We start from the raw sequence: 17,500 nt of genomic DNA, 5'->3' as shown, positions 1-17,500 counted from the left end.
TGTCCCTGTGTGTCTCCGTGTGTCCCCGTGTGTCCCCGTGTGTCCCCGTGTGTCCCCGTGTGTCCCCGTGTGTCTCCGTCTGCAGGTGTTTGAGTTTGACACCATCAAGGAGAAGACGTCGGACCAGGTCCATTTCTTCTTCGCTAAACTCAACTGCCGTCTGTACCGGAAGAAGGACGCCACCACAGAGCTGATCTCTGCCAACCGGCTGTTCGGGGACAAGTCTCTGGTCTTCAACGAGACGTACCAGAACATCAGCGAGACCGTCTACGGAGCCAAGCTGCTGCCCCTCAACTTCAAGGTACCGTAGCGGTCCGACTCCGGTCCCCCCGAGACCCTCTGGAGTTCTACTGATAACCCCGGTTCTGTGCTGCAGGAGAACCCGGAGAAGGCCCGGGTCACCATCAACGACTGGATCGCCAACAAGACGGAGAACCTGATCCAGGACACGCTGCCGGTCGGGGCGCTGGACTCCAACACCGTCCTGGTCCTCGTCAACACCATCTACTTCAAGGTACCGGAGCTGTGGAGCATTGTCGCGGGGTTCTATGTCAAAACTCCGTGCAACATGAAAAACACTGGCGTAGTCGGAACACGTTGTATTAATCCCTTTTTATTATGCCGGCCTCCCAAAGTGCAATCATTGCTTACTATTTACAAAAAGTGAAAAATAGAAAATAAGCTATATACAAAACATCAACTAGTACTGAAAATCGAGTTCCTCAATAACTCCATGATTTCTTTCAGAACAGGTAAAAACAATCCAAAAATACAATCTATATGTTACCTTCCTGAGGGTTACCTTCTCTGTCAACACTTCAAGATCAGACTCCCTCAGCTGGCCAAGATGACCCCCTTTTAAACCAATAGCCCCCCCCTGGGCGTATTCCTTACACAGAAAAATAACAATTAACATTATTCTTCATCATAGAAGATATTTATAGCCCCTTTAACCTAGGCATATTTTACATTTAAATGATATACCTCTGTCTAAACATCCCCCCCCCTCAACCAAAACAAGTTCATTTGCAACAAAATCACAATTCAAAATAATAAACATATTTAAACTGATCACATGATCTCAAAACGCGCGAGGGCACCCTTTATAACGGGCTTTGTTACGGCCCTGTTTGCTCGTCAATCCCGTGAATGGGACATGACAGGATGGACAGGATGGACACGATGGACAGGATGGACAGGATGGACACGCAGCGTTTCAGCAGCTGCTGAGTGAGAATCATGTCTGTGTGAATATATGCGTGTAGGAAACAGCAGAACAATCAAGCGTGCAGCTTTGGTCGCACTACTGACAAACAGCTCAGGGGAGAGGGAGATGTCGCGATGCGTTTTAACTACGAAGTGAATCAGGAAGGGAGCGCAGAAATGTGTGTGTGTGTGTGTGTGTGTGTGCGCGCTGCCCACAGTCAGTGACGGCTACTCCGTCACAAGCATGTTAGCATGTTAGCTAACATCTCTCCTCGTCTCCTTGTCCTCCCCTTCCTTGTCTCCTCTCTCCTCGTCTCCTCTTTCCTTGTCAACTCTCTCCTCTCTCCTTGTCTCCTCTCTCCTCTCTCCTTGTCTCCTCGTCTCCTCTCTCCGTGTCTCCTCGTCTCCTGTGTCCTCTCTCCGTGTCTCCTCTCTACTTGTCTCCTCTCTCCTCGTCTCCTCATCTCCTCTCTCCTCGTCTCCTCGTCTCCTGTGTCCTCTCTCCGTGTCTCCTCTCTACTTGTCTCCTCTCTCCTTGTCTCCTCGTCTCCTCATGTCCTCTCTCCTCGTCTCCTCGTCTCCTGTGTCCTCTCTCCGTGTCTCCTCTCTACTTGTCTCCTCTCTCCTCGTCTCCTCATCTCCTCATGTCCTCTCTCCTCGTCTCCTCGTCTCCTGTGTCCTCTCTCCGTGTCTCCTCTCTACTTGTCTCCTCTCTCCTCGTCTCCTCATCTCCTCTCTCCTCGTCTCCTCGTCTCCTGTGTCCTCTCTCCGTGTCTCCTCTCTACTTGTCTCCTCTCTCCTTGTCTCCTCGTCTCCTCATGTCCTCTCTCCTCGTCTCCTCGTCTCCTGTGTCTTCAGGGTCAGTGGAAGAATAAGTTCGATAAGGACCTCGTGTACCAGACAGACTTCCATGTGAGTGCGGATCGGACCTGCTCGGTCCACATGATGTACCAGGAGACCCGCTTCAGGTACTTCACCGACGACCAGGTGCAGGTGCTGGAGATGCCGTACCGCGGAGACGACATCACCATGGTGATCATCCTGCCCAGAAGAGACACCATGCTCAGCAAGGTAACCATGACGACCAGCTGGACCGGTTCTTATTCAAGTCAGCCGTTAGCAGAGAGCTAATCAATAAGTGAGCTAATCAATAATCAATAAGTGAGCTAATCAATAATCAATAAGTGAGCTAATCAATAAGTTGTGTGTGTAGGTGGAGGACAGTCTGGACCTGAAGAAGCTGACCGGCTGGTTGGACCAGATGACTGAGACGACGGTGGCCGTCCACGTGCCTCGCTTCAGGATCGAGGACGAATTCAGTCTGAAGGAGAAGCTGAAGGCGATGGGACTGACTCACCTGTTCAGCTCCGAGCACGCCTCTCTGCCAGGTGAAAGGGGCGTTCAGGGGACATGGGGCGTTCAGGGACTCTAGTGAGAGCGCGGGGCGTTCAGGGACTCTAGTGAGAGCGCGGTGCGTTCAGGAACTCTAGTGAGAGCGCGGTGCGTTCAGGGACTCTAGTGAGAGCGCGGGGCGTTCAGGGACTCTAGTGAGAGCGCGGTGCGTTCAGGAACTCTAGTGAGAGCGCGGTGCGTTCAGGGACTCTAGTGAGAGCGTGGTGCGTTCAGGGACTCTAGTGAGAGCGCGGTGCGTTCAGGAACTCTAGTGAGAGCATGGTGCGTTAAGGGGACATGGGGCGTTCAGGGACTCTAGTGAGAGCGCGGTGCGTTCAGGGACTCTAGTGAGAGCGCGGTGCGTTCAGGAACTCTAGTGAGAGCATGGTGCGTTAAGGGGACATGGGGCGTTCAGGGACTCTAGTGAGAGCGCGGTGCGTTCAGGTACTCTAGTGAGAGCGCGGTGCGTTCAGGAACTCTAGTGAGAGCGCGGTGCGTTCAGGGACTCTAGTGAGAGCGTGGTGCGTTCAGGAACTCTAGTGAGAGCGCGGTGCGTTCAGGAACTCTAGTGAGAGCATGGTGCGTTAAGGGGACATGGGGCGTTCAGGGACTCTAGTGAGAGCGCGGTGCGTTCAGGAACTCTAGTGAGAGCGCGGTGCGTTCAGGGACTCTAGTGAGAGCGTGGTGCGTTCAGGGACTCTAGTGAGAGCGCGGTGCGTTCAGGAACTCTAGTGAGAGCATGGTGCGTTAAGGGGACATGGGGCGTTCAGGGACTCTAGTGAGAGCGCGGTGCGTTCAGGGACTCTAGTGAGAGCGCGGTGCGTTCAGGAACTCTAGTGAGAGCGTGGTGCGTTCAGGGACTCTAGTGAGAGCGCGGTGCGTTCAGGAACTCTAGTGAGAGCATGGTGCGTTAAGGGGACATGGGGCGTTCAGGGACTCTAGTGAGAGCGTGGTGCGTTCAGGGACTCTAGTGAGAGCGCGGTGCGTTCAGGAACTCTAATGAGAGCGCGGTGCGTTCAGGGACTCTAGTGAGAGCGCGGTGCGTTCGGGAACTCTAGTGAGAGCGTGGTGCGTTAAGGGACTCTAGTGAGAGCGTGGTGCGTTCAGGAACTCTAGTGAGAGCGCGGTGCGTTCAGGAACTCTAGTGAGAGCGTGGTGCGTTAAGGGACTCTAGTGAGAGCGTGGTGCGTTCGGGGACTCTAGTGAGAGCGCGGGGCGTTCGGGGACTCTAGTGAGAGCGCGGTGCGTTCGGGGACTCTAGTGAGAGCGCGGTGCGTTCGGGGACTCTAGTGAGAGCGTGGTGCGTTCAGGGACTCTAGTGAGAGCGCGGTGCGTTCAGGAACTCTAGTGAGAGCATGGTGCGTTAAGGGGACATGGGGCGTTCAGGGACTCTAGTGAGAGCGTGGTGCGTTCAGGGACTCTAGTGAGAGCGCGGTGCGTTCAGGAACTCTAGTGAGAGCGCGGTGCGTTCAGGGACTCTAGTGAGAGCGCGGTGCGTTCGGGAACTCTAGTGAGAGCGCGGTGCGTTCGGGAACTCTAGTGAGAGCGCGGTGCGTTCGGGAACTCTAGTGAGAGCGCGGTGCGTTCGGGGACTCTAGTGAGAGCGCGGGGCGTTCGGGGAACTCTAGTGAGAGCGCGGTGCGTTCGGGGACTCTAGTGAGAGCGCGGGGCGTTCGGGAACTCTAGTGAGAGCGCGGGGCGTTCGGGAACTCTAGTGAGAGCGCGGTGCGTTCGGGAACTCTAGTGAGAGCGCGGTGCGTTCGGGGACTCTAGTGAGAGCGCGGTGCGTTCGGGGACTCTAGTGAGAGCGCGGGGCGTTCGGGGTGATGAAGTGAGTGTCGGTAGTTTGAGTAGTTGAAGTATGTTTGTGTTTCAGGGATGTTGGAGGACGGCGGTGAAGGCCTCCACATCTCAGACGCCTTCCATAAAGCCTTCCTGGAGGTCAGATACTGACACACTCACCATGTATATACAGTACATGTACAGTAGATGTATATTTATATATAAATCTATATACTGTGGTCTGCAGGTGAACGAGGAGGGCAGCGAGGCGGCGGCGGCCACCGCCGTGGTCGCCATCGGGCGTTCCATCAACCTGGACCGGGAGGTGTTCGTGGCCGACCGGCCGTTCCTGCTGCTCATCAGAGAGTCCACCATCAACGCCCTGCTGTTCACCGCCAGAGTGGCCGACCCCTGCAGCCAATGAGAACGCTCCGGCCTGCCGATGTCACAAATCCACACGTTGCCTCGGTAACAACAACAATACGTCACCGTCTGACTCCGACATATATAGAGAGGTTATTATTGGCTGTAGAGAGGTGAAGCCCCGCCCCCTTCTGTTTCCTCTGAGGGACGGGATCTGTGATTGGTTTCCACCTAAAGCAGGGGTCAGGGGTCAGGGGTCAGGGGTCAGCGACCTTTACTATCAAAATAAAATGAATAACAATAGGGCCACATTGAGGGAAAAAACATCTGAGAACTACAGAATAAAGTCGTACCTTAACAAGAAAAAAAGTCGTAATTTTACATTTAATAAAGACGTAATATTACGAGAATAAAGTCATAACTTTACTTTATAATATCGTGACTTTATTCTGTAAATCTCAGATGTATTATATATATATATTATATATCAGTTATTTCCCTCAGTGTGGTCCTAATGCTCCGTCGTACCGTAGAACTACAACAATGATCAATCAAAATGAAAGTGGTGGTCAGTGGAGGGGGCGGGGCTTCACCTCTCCACGCTGTAACGTATGTCCATCCAGTACTTTTAGAGAACACTGCTGCATTGTGGGTAAAGAAAGAGGCGGCTCGGTGGCGGTGGACACTTAAAGTGCTTTATTGTATTTCCTGTGGAGGCGCTGCGACCTGTGAGTGATCTAGTGGTCATCGTGGTGAAAGAAGCTTCTTCACATTGGTCTAAACTACCCCCCCCCACCAACAGAGACATGCAACAGAAAAGATCTTCACAATAAAAGTACCTCCTCTTCAAAATAAAATGTACAGTATTAAAAGTTTAATTTACTAAAGGCTTCCTCTCTGACTCCGTCTGATATATTATTGGATATACTTTAGAATCAACAGTGACCTCATCACGTGGAGAAATGATTAGATTGATAACTCATTAATTATTCATTCATTAATTAGGCTTTAAGGTCGATCATTAATCACACTGTAAAAAGAATCAAACAAAGAGCCAGAAGCTGAAGAGACGCGAAGGAGTCGTTGTGAAGCGACTCCGAGTCGCCATGACGACCAGAGGTGATGATGATGATGAGGAAGATGAGGTTGAGCTGTTTTCACAGTTTGACTGAAGATGAAACTGAAGAACCATCGAGGAGGAGAAGTCGGACTCTGAGCGGTGAGTTACTGATAATCATAATCTCTAATAATCTAATAATCTATAACCAAATAAACTTTGATCTGTCAGAAAGATCATATTAATCTGATTATAGATTATATTTAACATGGTGTGTTCAGGGACTCTATTGAGAGCGCGGGGCGTTCAGGGACTAATATATAGTTTATATATATATATATACACACTTATATAAACTGTATATATTACATATATACAGTATACTGTATATATAATATATATATATCATATATAATAAATATATTATATATTATATACACAGTATGTATATATATAATATATATAATATGATACATGTACATGTATATACAGTATATATAGATATATAATATATACAGTATATATCTATATATACTGTATATATAATATATACAGTATATATATATATAATATATACTATATAATATATCTATAATATATACAGTATCTATATATAATATATACATTTTATATATATTATATATACTATATAATATATCTATAATATATACAGTATATATATATATATATAATATTAATGAGGCAGATCTGCGTCACCAGTTTGATTTTTACTGAACGTGATAAAAGGAAAGTGAGTCTTCCTGGTCTCTGATCTATCAGTCTATTGATCTATCAGTCTATTGATCTATCAGTCTATTGGTTCACACTCATCTGATCCGACTTTTCCTCCTTTAGAGATTGAACCGGACCGGACCGGACCGGAACCGGACCGGACTGGACTGGCTGAAACTTGTGGAAGCAGCGTTTTGTTGACTGGCTTGAAATGATGAGTTCATTGAAAACAAAAAGTCACTGCAGAGTACTGAGGACCAGGATCACACTGAAGACCTGACCCGGTCTGGACCGGGTCAGGTCCTCAGTGTGAACTGGTCCAGACTGGGTCATGCTGAGGACCTGACCCGGTCTTACTGGTAGTTCCTCTGATGGTTGGATGTCTGAGCGGTTCAGACTGAGGTGGTGTTATCGGTGGTTCAGAGCTGGGCAACACGTCCTCTCTTCACTGGTTCTGATCCGATTAGATATAATATATAATATTAGAATTCTTTCTGGATGTTTTGTTCCTTCTTCTTAATAAAGAATGTTTAAAGCGTCTCCTCTCACCTGTCTGCAGGGATCTACAGGTGTACTCCATCACTGGTTGCTATGGTTACAGGTGTACTCCATCACTGGTTGCTATGGATACAGGTGTACTCCATCACTGGTTGCTATGGTTACAGGTGAGAGGTGAAGCTCTATAAACGTGAATATTATTAGCAGTAAACCAAAGGACCTGTCGGCCAATCAGAACGCAGTGTTTTCTGTTGCCGCGGTACACTGGGAAGAGGTCTTGAGGTTGCCATGACAACTGATTTATTGTCTTCCATGTTGCCCAGCTTTGGTTTCGTTGTGTTTTTGCCGCCCTCTGCAGCGACTGGCAGGCAGGCGCTCCTCACCTGCTGCTGAGTGTATTCACAGGTGTGTTTTGTTTCTGCGGCGTGTCGCTCGCACTGAGGTTAGCCGTTAGCGTTCTGCTACGTAGGGAAAGGTAAACGTCCGATTCACTGAATAAAAGAACGAGTCTGTATACCTGATAGTTCCTGGTTTAGCCTGAAGAGTGAGTGCGGCGGTTGCAGCGGCGGCCGGGAGGAACACGGGCGTCCAGCCGAGCCGCGGCGAGGACAGAACCGCCGGCTTCACTTGCATAAAAAACTGACGGGTCCACTAAGAATGTGATTCACAGCTCTGGAGAGAAACAGTAACAGCCGATCCGTGTGCTACCTGCCGACCGTCCGTCCGTCCGTCCGTCGGGACGTAGCGCCGACGTAGCGCCGACGTAGCGCCCAGCTAACCGACATTATTCATAAACACAAACATGGTAGTTTAAATAGGTCTGATAATATGTGACTTTATATTGTTCTGGTCTATAAAAAGTTCTGTTTTTGATCCTCTGATAAGTGCTGAAGTTGTTCCGGAGGTCCGACGCGGCCGCGGCGTCTTTCATTTGGTTGCCAGGCCGACCGACCCGCTCACGCCCTCCAGCAGGTGACCTTTGACCTCTGGAGGGGGTCGCTTTAGTCCAGCTCCTTTAGTCCGGCCTGGCTACTACATCCATCTGGTCTGACAGGGTCCAGCTCCTCGTCCTGTCGCTACCCGATCAATGACCCGATCAATGACTCGATCAATGACCCGATCAATGACCCGATCAATGACCTGATCAATGACCCGATCAATGACCCGATCAATGACCCGATCAATGACCCGATCAATGACTCGATCAATGACCCGATCAATGACCCGATCAATGACTCGATCAATGACTCGATCAATGACCCGATCAATGACCTGATCAGAACCGTCCGTCGTCATGACGCGTCGCCTCTACTGCACGTGTGCGGCTGTACTCGGTGCATCTCAACAGATGTTGCTCCAGTGGAACCGTTCTGAGCCCGTTAGCCCGTTAGCTAACATTAGCTAGAGAGCTAGGCTAACCCGACCTCCGTCCGTACGGCAGCAAGCTAACGTTAGCTTAGCTTAAAGCTTAGCTCTTTAAAGATGGAGGTCAATCAGGAATATCAGCGTCAACATGCTAACTAGCCGCTAGCTCTGATAGCAGCTAGCAGCGGACGTTAGCTAACGTTAGCTTCCTGTGTCTTCCTATAGAAAGTGAATGTAAAATAGTCAAAATCAGTTAGCTCATCAGCTAACGGGACTCTTCTGTCTGCTGAAGTCAAATTAAAGCTAATTTATGTTAACTATAACTATATAACTATAGTTACGGGGTTATGATGAGTAAACAACGAGCTACAATTAATACAAACCACTTTAATAGTGGATGAACAGCTGTTAATTATTATTATGAATGAATTAGTTATATATATAATATATATATATTATATATATAATATATATAATATATATATAATATCTTATATAATATATATATAAGATATTATATATATATATTGATGTAAACTAGTAGAACATAATGAGTACAGTAAGTTAGCTTGCAGTTAGCTAATGTTGAACTAAAGGTCTGAAACATGAGCTCTTTAGTGGCGGAGGTCGGAGGTCGGAGGTCGGAGGTTTGTCATTGATTGTAATAATCGATAGAATAGATGTATTGATAAACGAGCTCTGAACACATCTGTTAGCTTGTAAGCTAATGTTGTTGCATAATTTGCCAGCCGTCTGTTTCTGTTTCTTCTCCCTGACTGAACTCAAAGTTATTCATCAACGGTTCCACCTGTTTTTCCTCGCCGCCGCCGCCGTGCAGCAGATTTAACGCGTCATCGTTAACGCGACGGTTACTGATCAGGTCTTCCTGTCGTCCCGTCACACACATTGTCAGAGCAAGAAAGTGTCCAAGAAAAACATAAACAAAATCAATAAAACACATGCTAGTTTATAAAAGTATCTGAGAAGAGTGACGGAGCGCTCTGAGTGAGTGGACCAGAGCGCCCCCCCTGTGATCAGAACGCCCCCTGATGAGCAGAGCGCCCCCGGTGAATAGAGCGCCTCCCTGTGGTCAGAGCGCCCCCGGTGACCAGAGCGCCTCCCTGTGATCAGAGCGCCCTCCGTTGACCAGAGCACCTCTCTGTGGTCAGAGCGCCCCCCCTGTGGTCAAAGCGCCCCCCGGTGACCAGAGCGCCTCCCTATGGTCAGAGCGCCCCTGGTGACCAGAGCGCCTCCCTGTGATCAGAGCGCCCCTCTCGTGACCAGAGCACCTCCCTGTGACCAGAGCGCCTCCCTGTGATCAGAGCGCCCCCCGGTGGTCAGAGCGCCCCCGGTGATCAGAGCGCCCCTCTGGTGACCAGAGCGCCCCTCTGGTGACCAGAGCGTCTCCCTGTGATCAGAGCGCCCCTTCGGTGATCAGAGCGCCCCCCGGTGATTAGAGCGCCCTCCGGTGATCAGAGCGCCCTCCGTTGATCAGAGCGCCCCCTGTGGTCAGAGCGCCCTCCAAGTGGAGCGCCGCTGTGCGCTGCAGCAGCTGTATTGCGTAGTGATGAGAGGTAACTGAGCGGTGTAGCTTATCTGAGGTTTGTTGTCTGAGTCTGTTCAGGTGGTTCTTATAACGTCCTGCTAACGTCCTGCTAACGTCCTTAAACACTTAAACTATAATTGATTACAGCCAGATTAACTAATCAGTGTGATCAGAGTTCTTCACCTCTCGTCTACATCGAGATCTATTGATTCCTGGAGCTTTCAGATGCATCCCATGACCTTCTTCCGGGGGTTAGCTGAGCAGACGGTGAGGTAATGGCGGGGCTGTGGGTCATGTGACTGAAGTCCTGTACTTAGATCACCTGATGACACCTGAGCAGGTTTGATTGGCTGAAGAAGGCCATGTCGTACAGTCGAAAGCTCTGGGAAAAGCTAGGTAAGAATATTTATCATTTGTCTTTAGATCAACCGTTCACTCAACCTTTTCTCCGATTTATCCTAAATTCTACATTTATCGTTTTTTATTGAGAATCTATAGATTATTATATTTTATTATATAAATATATTATATTTTATTATATATCATAAAATAAATATTATTATATATTACTCAAATATATTATATTTTATTATTCCATATTTTATAGACCAAATGATTGATTAATCTACAGATCAATAAACTGACCGGCAGATTAATCAATAATCAAACTAACCGTTAGCTGCAGCCCTAAAGGTGACACATTTTAATGAGCTCTTATGTATGTATGAGCTCTGGGATCAGGACCGGATCAGGACCAGATCAGGACCGGATCAGGACCAGATCAGGACCAAGAGGAGTCTAAAGTGTGTTTTCTACTAGACTTCTGATGTTGGTTGTGATGTTGGTTGTGATGTTGGTTCTAATTAGGGCCCGAGCACCGACAAAGTCGGTCCGAGGACCTATTGTAATTCAAATGATTATTATTCTTATTATTATTATTATTATTATTATTCTTATTATTATTATTCTATTATGTCTTTGAGCGTGAAAACGAGGTGCTTGGGATAATGAACTTTTTTTGAAATTTTGCACACGTGTCAGACGTGCGTGAAATGAATATCTGATATGGGTTTCGTGCTCGGGTGTGGCAAATTGGCTCGCTAGCGCCCCCTATTGAGTAGCCCCGACGACACGTTTCCCCTAAATTTATGAAATTTGGTAGGTATATGTACCATAATGAGACGGAAATAAAACCCTCTTGGAGGTATACCGTAAACCCAACCGGAAGTCGGCCATGTTGGATTTTATGGCGTTTTTTTACCATTTCCAGGCGCTGTACTTTAACGAACTCCTCCTAGAGATTTAACCCGATCAACTTCAAATTTGGTCAGTAGTATCTTAAGACCTTTGGGATGAAAAGTTACTCAAAGATCAAAAAGTTATCGAACTATGTTGCCGTGGCGTGGCGGCGAAAAAGCGCCTTTCGCCAAGAAACAGGAAGTTGTTGTAACTTTGTCGTACATTAACCTATATGCTCCAAATTTCTCATGCCTGATAAAGGTCCCTGTCTGACAACATCCATATGCAAATTTTGACTCACAGTCATAGCGCCACCTAGTGGTAACAGGAAATATCATGTTTTACACATTGATGTACTCTGCCTCAGAAATTAATCACATCTACGTGAAACTTGGTCAGTAGTATCTTAAGACCTTTGGGATGAAAAGTTATCAAAAGATCAAAAAGTTATCGAACTATGTTGCCGTGGCGTGGCTGCGAAAAAGCGCCTTTCGCCAAGAAACAGGAGGCTGTTGTTACTTGACTTTACATAGTCCAATCTGCTCCAAACTTCACAAGCTGGATAATGGACCAGGCCTGAAGACATATATGTGGTATTATGCGTGATAGTCATAGCGCCCCCTACAGGAAACAGGAAGTTGTTGTAAATTGGCTGTACATTGTCCAATCTTCCCCAAATTTGACATGTTTTATAAGAGTCTTGCCCTGAAGACATGTACGTGCCCCGACGTGCGCGTTCCCCCGACGTGCGCGCGTGGGCGAGGGCCCGATCATCGCTGCTTGCAGCTTTAATGTTGGTTTTGATGTTGGTTGTGATGTTGGTTCTGATGTTGGTTCTGATTTTGGTTGTGATGTCGGTTGTGATGTCGGTTCTGATGTTGGTTCTAATGTTGGTTGTGATGTTGGTTGTGATGTTGGTTCTAATGTTGGTTTTGATGTCGGTTGTGATGTTGGTTCTGATGTTGGTTCTGATGTTGGTTCTAATGTTGGTTGTGATGTTGGTTGTGATGTTGGTTCTAATGTTGGTTCTGATGTCGGTTCTGATGTTGGTTCTGATGTTGGTTCTGATGTTGGTTGTGATGTCGGTTGTGATGTTGGTTCTAATGTTAGTTCTAATGTTGGTTTTGATGTCGGTTGTGATGTTGGTTCTAATGTTGGTTCTGATTTTGGTTGTGATGTCGGTTGTGATGTCGGTTCTGATGTTGGTTCTAATGTTGGTTGTGATGTTGGTTCTAATGTTGGTTTTGATGTCGGTTGTGATGTTGGTTCTAATGTTGGTTCTGATGTTGGTTGTGATGTCGGTTCTGATGTTGGTTCTGATGTTGGTTGTGATGTTGGTTGTGATGTTGGTTGTGATGTTGGTTCTAATGTTGGTTGTGATGTTGGTTTTGATGTCGGTTGTGATGTTGGTTCTGATGTTGGCTCTGATGTTGGTTCTAATGTTGGTTGTGATGTTGGTTGTGATGTTGGTTGTGATGTTGGTTCTAATGTTGGTTCTGATGTTGGTTGTGATGTTGGTTGTGATGTTGGTTCTGATGTTGGCTCTGATGTTGGCTCTGATGTTGGTTCTGATGTTGGTTGTGATGTTGGTTGGGATGTTGGTTGTGATGTTGGTTGTGAAGTTGGCTCTGATGTTGGTTCTAATGTTGGTTGTGATGTTGGTTGGGATGTTGGTTCTGATGCTGGTTCTGATGTTGGTTCTGATGTTGGTTCTGATGTTGGTGGAGATGAGGAACTCGGATCACACCAGAACTGAACTTTAACAGTCGTAGTTTTTTTCTCATTGAACCTTTTTGTGCCGTCGTGGCACTTTAACGAGCGCCGGATTATTATTATTATTATTATTATTATTATGGTTAATAACCGAGCGGCTCCAGATTGTCTCAAGGCAAACATGACGGGTTGGATCGGTTGAACTGGCACTGAGTCGTTTGGCACCGGACAGACTGCTGTGATGCTGCATTGTGAACCTGTAACACCTGTAAATATAAAAGTAGAACTCTGTAACGTAACGTAGGCGAGGCAGACGAGGAGCACGCAGTCGGTGCTGTGTGAGGTTGTTGGAGTGTGTGTGGCGTTTTCTTCATTTAGCTTAATCGGTTCCGTTTGGTTAGTGAAGGTAGATGCGGTTTAAAGCGGAAAAAAATCTCAGTTCGGACTCGGAGGCGTCCTTTCTGTCGCCGCTGTGACTTCAGCGTCCCGTTGGCTTCAGGTGCATCCGGCGCGGTTGGTCGACCCCCACCCCGACCTGGACCCTTCCCTCCGGCCTCCCTCGGGGCTCAGTCGGGCCCCGTGGTGGACACCGAGGCCTGGGGACCCTCGCCGTACGGGCCTCCGCCGCCGCTGCTGCTCCCGCCCTCGGGCTCCTCCTGGCTGGGGGAGGCCTCGTCGCTCGGCCCGCCCCTGGACGTGACGGAGGCGGTGGTGGTCTCGGGGGAGGCGCTGTGGGCCTCCTGGGGGGCGCAGCCCGGGTGGTTCTTGCGGAAGTGTTGGTTGAGGATGGCCTGGAAGGGGAAGCTCTTGCCGCAGACGTGGCAGTGGAAGGGCTTGTTGCCAGTGTGCTTGCGGATGTGGTACTCCAGCTGGTCCTTGCGGGTGTACTTCTTCCCGCAGATGCGGCAGACGAACGGCGTGATGCCCATGTGCAGCCGCATGTGGCGGTCCAGGCTGCCTTTCTGGTTGAAGGACTTGCAGCAGTAGATGCAGGTGAGCCGCGGGTTGTAGCGGTACCAGCGGTCTCCCACCTGCTCCCTCAGGTAGTCCTCGTAGCCACCCATATCGAACGCTGCATGCTCCTCCCCCTGACGGGCAGAACCAAACGTTAATACAGAACCAGAACCAGAACTAGAACAGACGGGAGGAACATAGAGCTCTGAACTGCGCTGGTTTAGGTGCAGGCTTATTCTGGTTCCAGATCCTGAGTCGCCTCTTTAGAGGTTTGGTGTTGGCCCTGTCGGTGTTTTAGGGGGTGCTACTGGTTCTTTCTAAGGTTCTAGTGGCGACTGACGAGGTTCTAGAGATCCTTTAGGGGGTTCTTTAAGGAGATTTCAGGGGCTCCTTTAGGATTTTCTGGGGGGTAATTTAAGATCAGTTAACTAGGGGGTTCAGAGAGGTCTGGTTCTCCTGGTGGTCTACTGTAGTCCACCTGGGAGAGGTCTGGTTCTCCTGGTGGTCTACTGTAGTCCACCTGAGAGAGGTCTGGTTCTCCTGGTGGTCTACTGTAGTCCACCTGGGAGAGGTCTGGTTCTCCTGGTGGTCTACTGTAGTCCACCTGAGAGAGGTCTGGTTCTCCTGGTGGTCTACTGTAGTCCACCTGGGAGAGGTCTGGTTCTCCTGGTGGTCTACTGTAGTCCACCTGAGAGAGGTCTGGTTCTCCTGGTGGTCTACTGTAGTCCACCTGAGAGAGGTCTGGTTCTCCTGGTGGTCTACTGTAGTCCACCTGAGAGAGGTCTGGTTCTCCTGGTGGTCTACTGTAGTGGTTCTCCTGGTGGTCTACTGTAGTGGTCTGGTTCTTGGTACCTGGGAGCTCGGCTGTCGCAGCTCGTCCGCCCTGCTGGGAGACTCGCTCTTCGCCCTCTGCCGCTCCGCCAGGACGACCACGCTGCCAGTGGGACTGAACCTGAGACAGGAAGACACAGGAAGACGTCATCTGGCGTCTACGGTAGCGACAGGAAGACACTCTGCGGCGGCTCATCGCCGTGACTCACCTGTCTGTCTCGCTGAAGCTGGAGGACGGTTGGGCGCTCCGGGTCCCCAGAGCCCCCACGGGCCCCGTCACCAGCGTGCTGCGTCCCGAGGTGTCGATCATCACAGTGGTCCCCTCCTCCACCGCCCCCCCGTCCTCCTCCTGGTGCTCCCCCGCTCCGATCCAGTCCTCCATCCTCTCCGTCTTGATCCGTACTCGGTCCATGCCGCCGCCGCCCTCCTCGGCGCTGCCCGTCCGCTCCGGCTCGCTGCTCGTCTCCACGTACCACTGACCGGCCCGGTTGATGCGAAGGATCGGTTCTTTGCCCGCTCTGCCGGAGACCCCGGTCTCCTCCAGCCCGCTGTGCTCCACCGTCGGCGGCGGGCTGAGAGGCTCCTCGGCGGGGCTGACCGCCTCGCACACCTCCGCACCCCCCCGCGCGCCGAGCAGCCTCAGGCCAGCGTGATGACCGCCCGCTCGCACCACGGCCTCCAGGGTCCTAGTACCCCTGGAGCCCCGCGCCGCCGCCTCGTCCTCCCGCGGCTCCTCGTCCAGGTCGGCGAGGCTGATCTTCAGGTGGATGCCCTCCAGGATCTGCGTGCAGCGGTCGATGATGTGCTGCATCTGCAGGAAGCTGGCGGCCGTCAGGTAGCTGATGATGTCGGCGAGCTGCAGGCAGAGGCGGCCCGTGTAGCAGAAGGACAGCAGCTGCTCGAACACCGACGGGTTGCGGATCACCGTCAGCGACACGGTGCTCATCTGGCCCAGAGACATGTGGTCCCGGAAGTACGGCGAGCTGGCGGCGAGGACCACCTTGTGAGCCCGGAAGCTCTGACCCTGAACGTTGACCACGATGTCACAGAGACGACCTTGAACCCGGAGCTGGTTCAGCTGAGACAGAACCGAGTTACTGAAGTCCGGGATGTCCAGCTGGATGCTGCCGGACCGCTCCATGCTGCAGCCTGCAGGGACACAACAGGGACCGGGATCAGGACCAGGACCGGGACCGGGACCGGGACCAGGATCAGGACCAGGTCCAGGATCAGGACCAGGACCAGGACCAGGACCGGGACATCACACCAATATACCTGCAGTGACATCACTGACTGGTGGCGTGGCCAGAGAGCTGATCTGTAATAACAGCCGTTATTGATCACAGCTGATCTGTAATAACAGCCGTTATTGATCACAGCTGATCTGTAATAACAGCCGTTATTGATCACAGCTGATCTGTAATAACAGCCGTTATTGATCACAGCTGATCTGTAATAACAGCCGTTATTGATCACAGCTGATCTGTAATAACAGTCGTTATTGATCACAGCTGATCTGTAATAACAGCCGTTATTGATCACAGCTGATCTGTAATAACAGCTGTTATTGATCGGCTCAGCTACATACATTATAATAATATAATTATGTATAAATATGATTATTATTATTATTCTATCACTGATCGTGACATCATGAACACGTCTATCTGAAGGTGGATCATGTGACTCTGCTGAGCACCAATCACAACAAGACTTATCACATCAAAGAAAACAACAGAACTGGTGATGTCATTAACCAGCAGAGACTGACAGCCAATCAGGGGAGACCCTGATCCTGGACCAGGGGAGACCCTCCTGATCCTGGACCAGGGGAGACCCTGATCCTGGACCAGGGGAGACCCTCCTGGACCAGGGGAGACCCTCCTGGCCCCGGACCAGGGGAGACCCTCCTGATCCTGGACCAGGGGAGACCCTCCTGGCCCCGGACGAGGGGAGACCCTCCTGATCCTGGACCAGGGGAGACCCTCCTGGACCAGGGGAGACCCTCCTGGCCCCGGACCAGGGGAGACCCTCCTGATCCTGGACCAGGGGAGACCCTCCTGGCCCCGGACGAGGGGAGACCCTCCTGGCCCCGGACCAGGGGAGACCCTCCTGGCCCCGGACCAGGGGAGACCCTCCTGGACAAGGTCTCACAGTGATCATCAGAGGAGAGGTGCTGATGGTGGAGACGTTGATCCGGGTCTCCAGACCCTCCTGGACCTGCATCCTGTCAGACTCTTTGATGCTGGGGGGTCACCTGTAGGACCCCATGAGGGTCTCCAGACACACCTGGTCTCTGACGTCACCAATCTGTCACGTGACACATGAACACACCGTCACTGGCCCGGACCAGGTCCACATGGAGGCTCCAGGTTCGGTACCAGCATCACAGAACCTGACAGCCAGATCAGGACCCAGCTCCGGGTCCAGGTCCGGGTCTGGGTCCAGGTCTCAGGGGACCAGGTAAACATCCAGGTGTGCAGCCTGACTCTCACCTGAAGGGGGGTCTGGTTTCAGGGCGGGGTGCAGGAGAGGCTTCAGACCTGCAGCCCGCTGGGCATCGTTACCAGGACGGGGGGGGTTCGGTTCGGTTCGGCAGACCCGCTGCTCCTCCAGGCTCCGGGGCTCCGGGGCTCCGGCGGTGGTCGGGAGGGTTCAAGGCCGGCGGACAGCAGCTGAGCTCCGGTTCCGGTCAGTCTGCAGCCGCTGCGCCGCCATGCCGCTGCAAGTCAGGCTCGGTTCGGGTCCAGGTCCGGGTTCTGGTTCAGGTTCGGGTTCCGGTTCGGGTTCGGGTCCAGCGGGCTGCTGCTGCTTCTCATCTT

The 17,500-nt window shown here is 50.7% G+C and overlaps 2 protein-coding genes across 2 annotated transcripts in view; one reads left to right on the top strand and one right to left on the bottom strand.

Annotated features, from left to right (window-relative positions):
* serpinc1 (serpin peptidase inhibitor, clade C (antithrombin), member 1) overlaps positions 1–5,635 on the top strand; it is a 15,561-nt gene extending 9,926 nt beyond the window's left edge. The window contains exons 3-8 of the mRNA XM_037762911.1: positions 86–301; positions 377–514; positions 2,065–2,277; positions 2,420–2,594; positions 4,475–4,539; positions 4,628–5,635. Of these exons, the coding sequence (XP_037618839.1) occupies positions 86–301; positions 377–514; positions 2,065–2,277; positions 2,420–2,594; positions 4,475–4,539; positions 4,628–4,804 (984 nt within the window). The 3' untranslated portion in view covers positions 4,805–5,635. The remainder of the gene's footprint in view (positions 1–85; positions 302–376; positions 515–2,064; positions 2,278–2,419; positions 2,595–4,474; positions 4,540–4,627) is intronic.
* A 6,624-nt stretch (positions 5,636–12,259) lies between these two features.
* Positions 12,260–17,293, bottom strand: zbtb37 (zinc finger and BTB domain containing 37). Its single transcript, XM_037762917.1, has 4 exons — positions 17,174–17,293; positions 14,888–15,827; positions 14,700–14,799; positions 12,260–13,981 (listed from the first exon to the last, which is right to left on the bottom strand). Exons 2-4 carry the CDS (start codon positions 15,817–15,819, stop codon positions 13,460–13,462), a joined length of 1,554 nt encoding a protein of 517 aa, XP_037618845.1. The 5' UTR covers positions 15,820–15,827; positions 17,174–17,293; the 3' UTR covers positions 12,260–13,459.
* Positions 17,294–17,500: the final 207 nt, after the last annotated feature.

The sequence above is a fragment of the Sebastes umbrosus genome, unplaced genomic scaffold (genome assembly GCF_015220745.1).
Source record: "Sebastes umbrosus isolate fSebUmb1 unplaced genomic scaffold, fSebUmb1.pri scaffold_112_arrow_ctg1, whole genome shotgun sequence".
NCBI lineage: Eukaryota > Metazoa > Chordata > Actinopteri > Perciformes > Sebastidae > Sebastes > Sebastes umbrosus.
The sequence above is the reverse complement of the archived record's forward strand: the minus strand, read 5'-3'. Positions and strand labels throughout refer to the sequence as shown.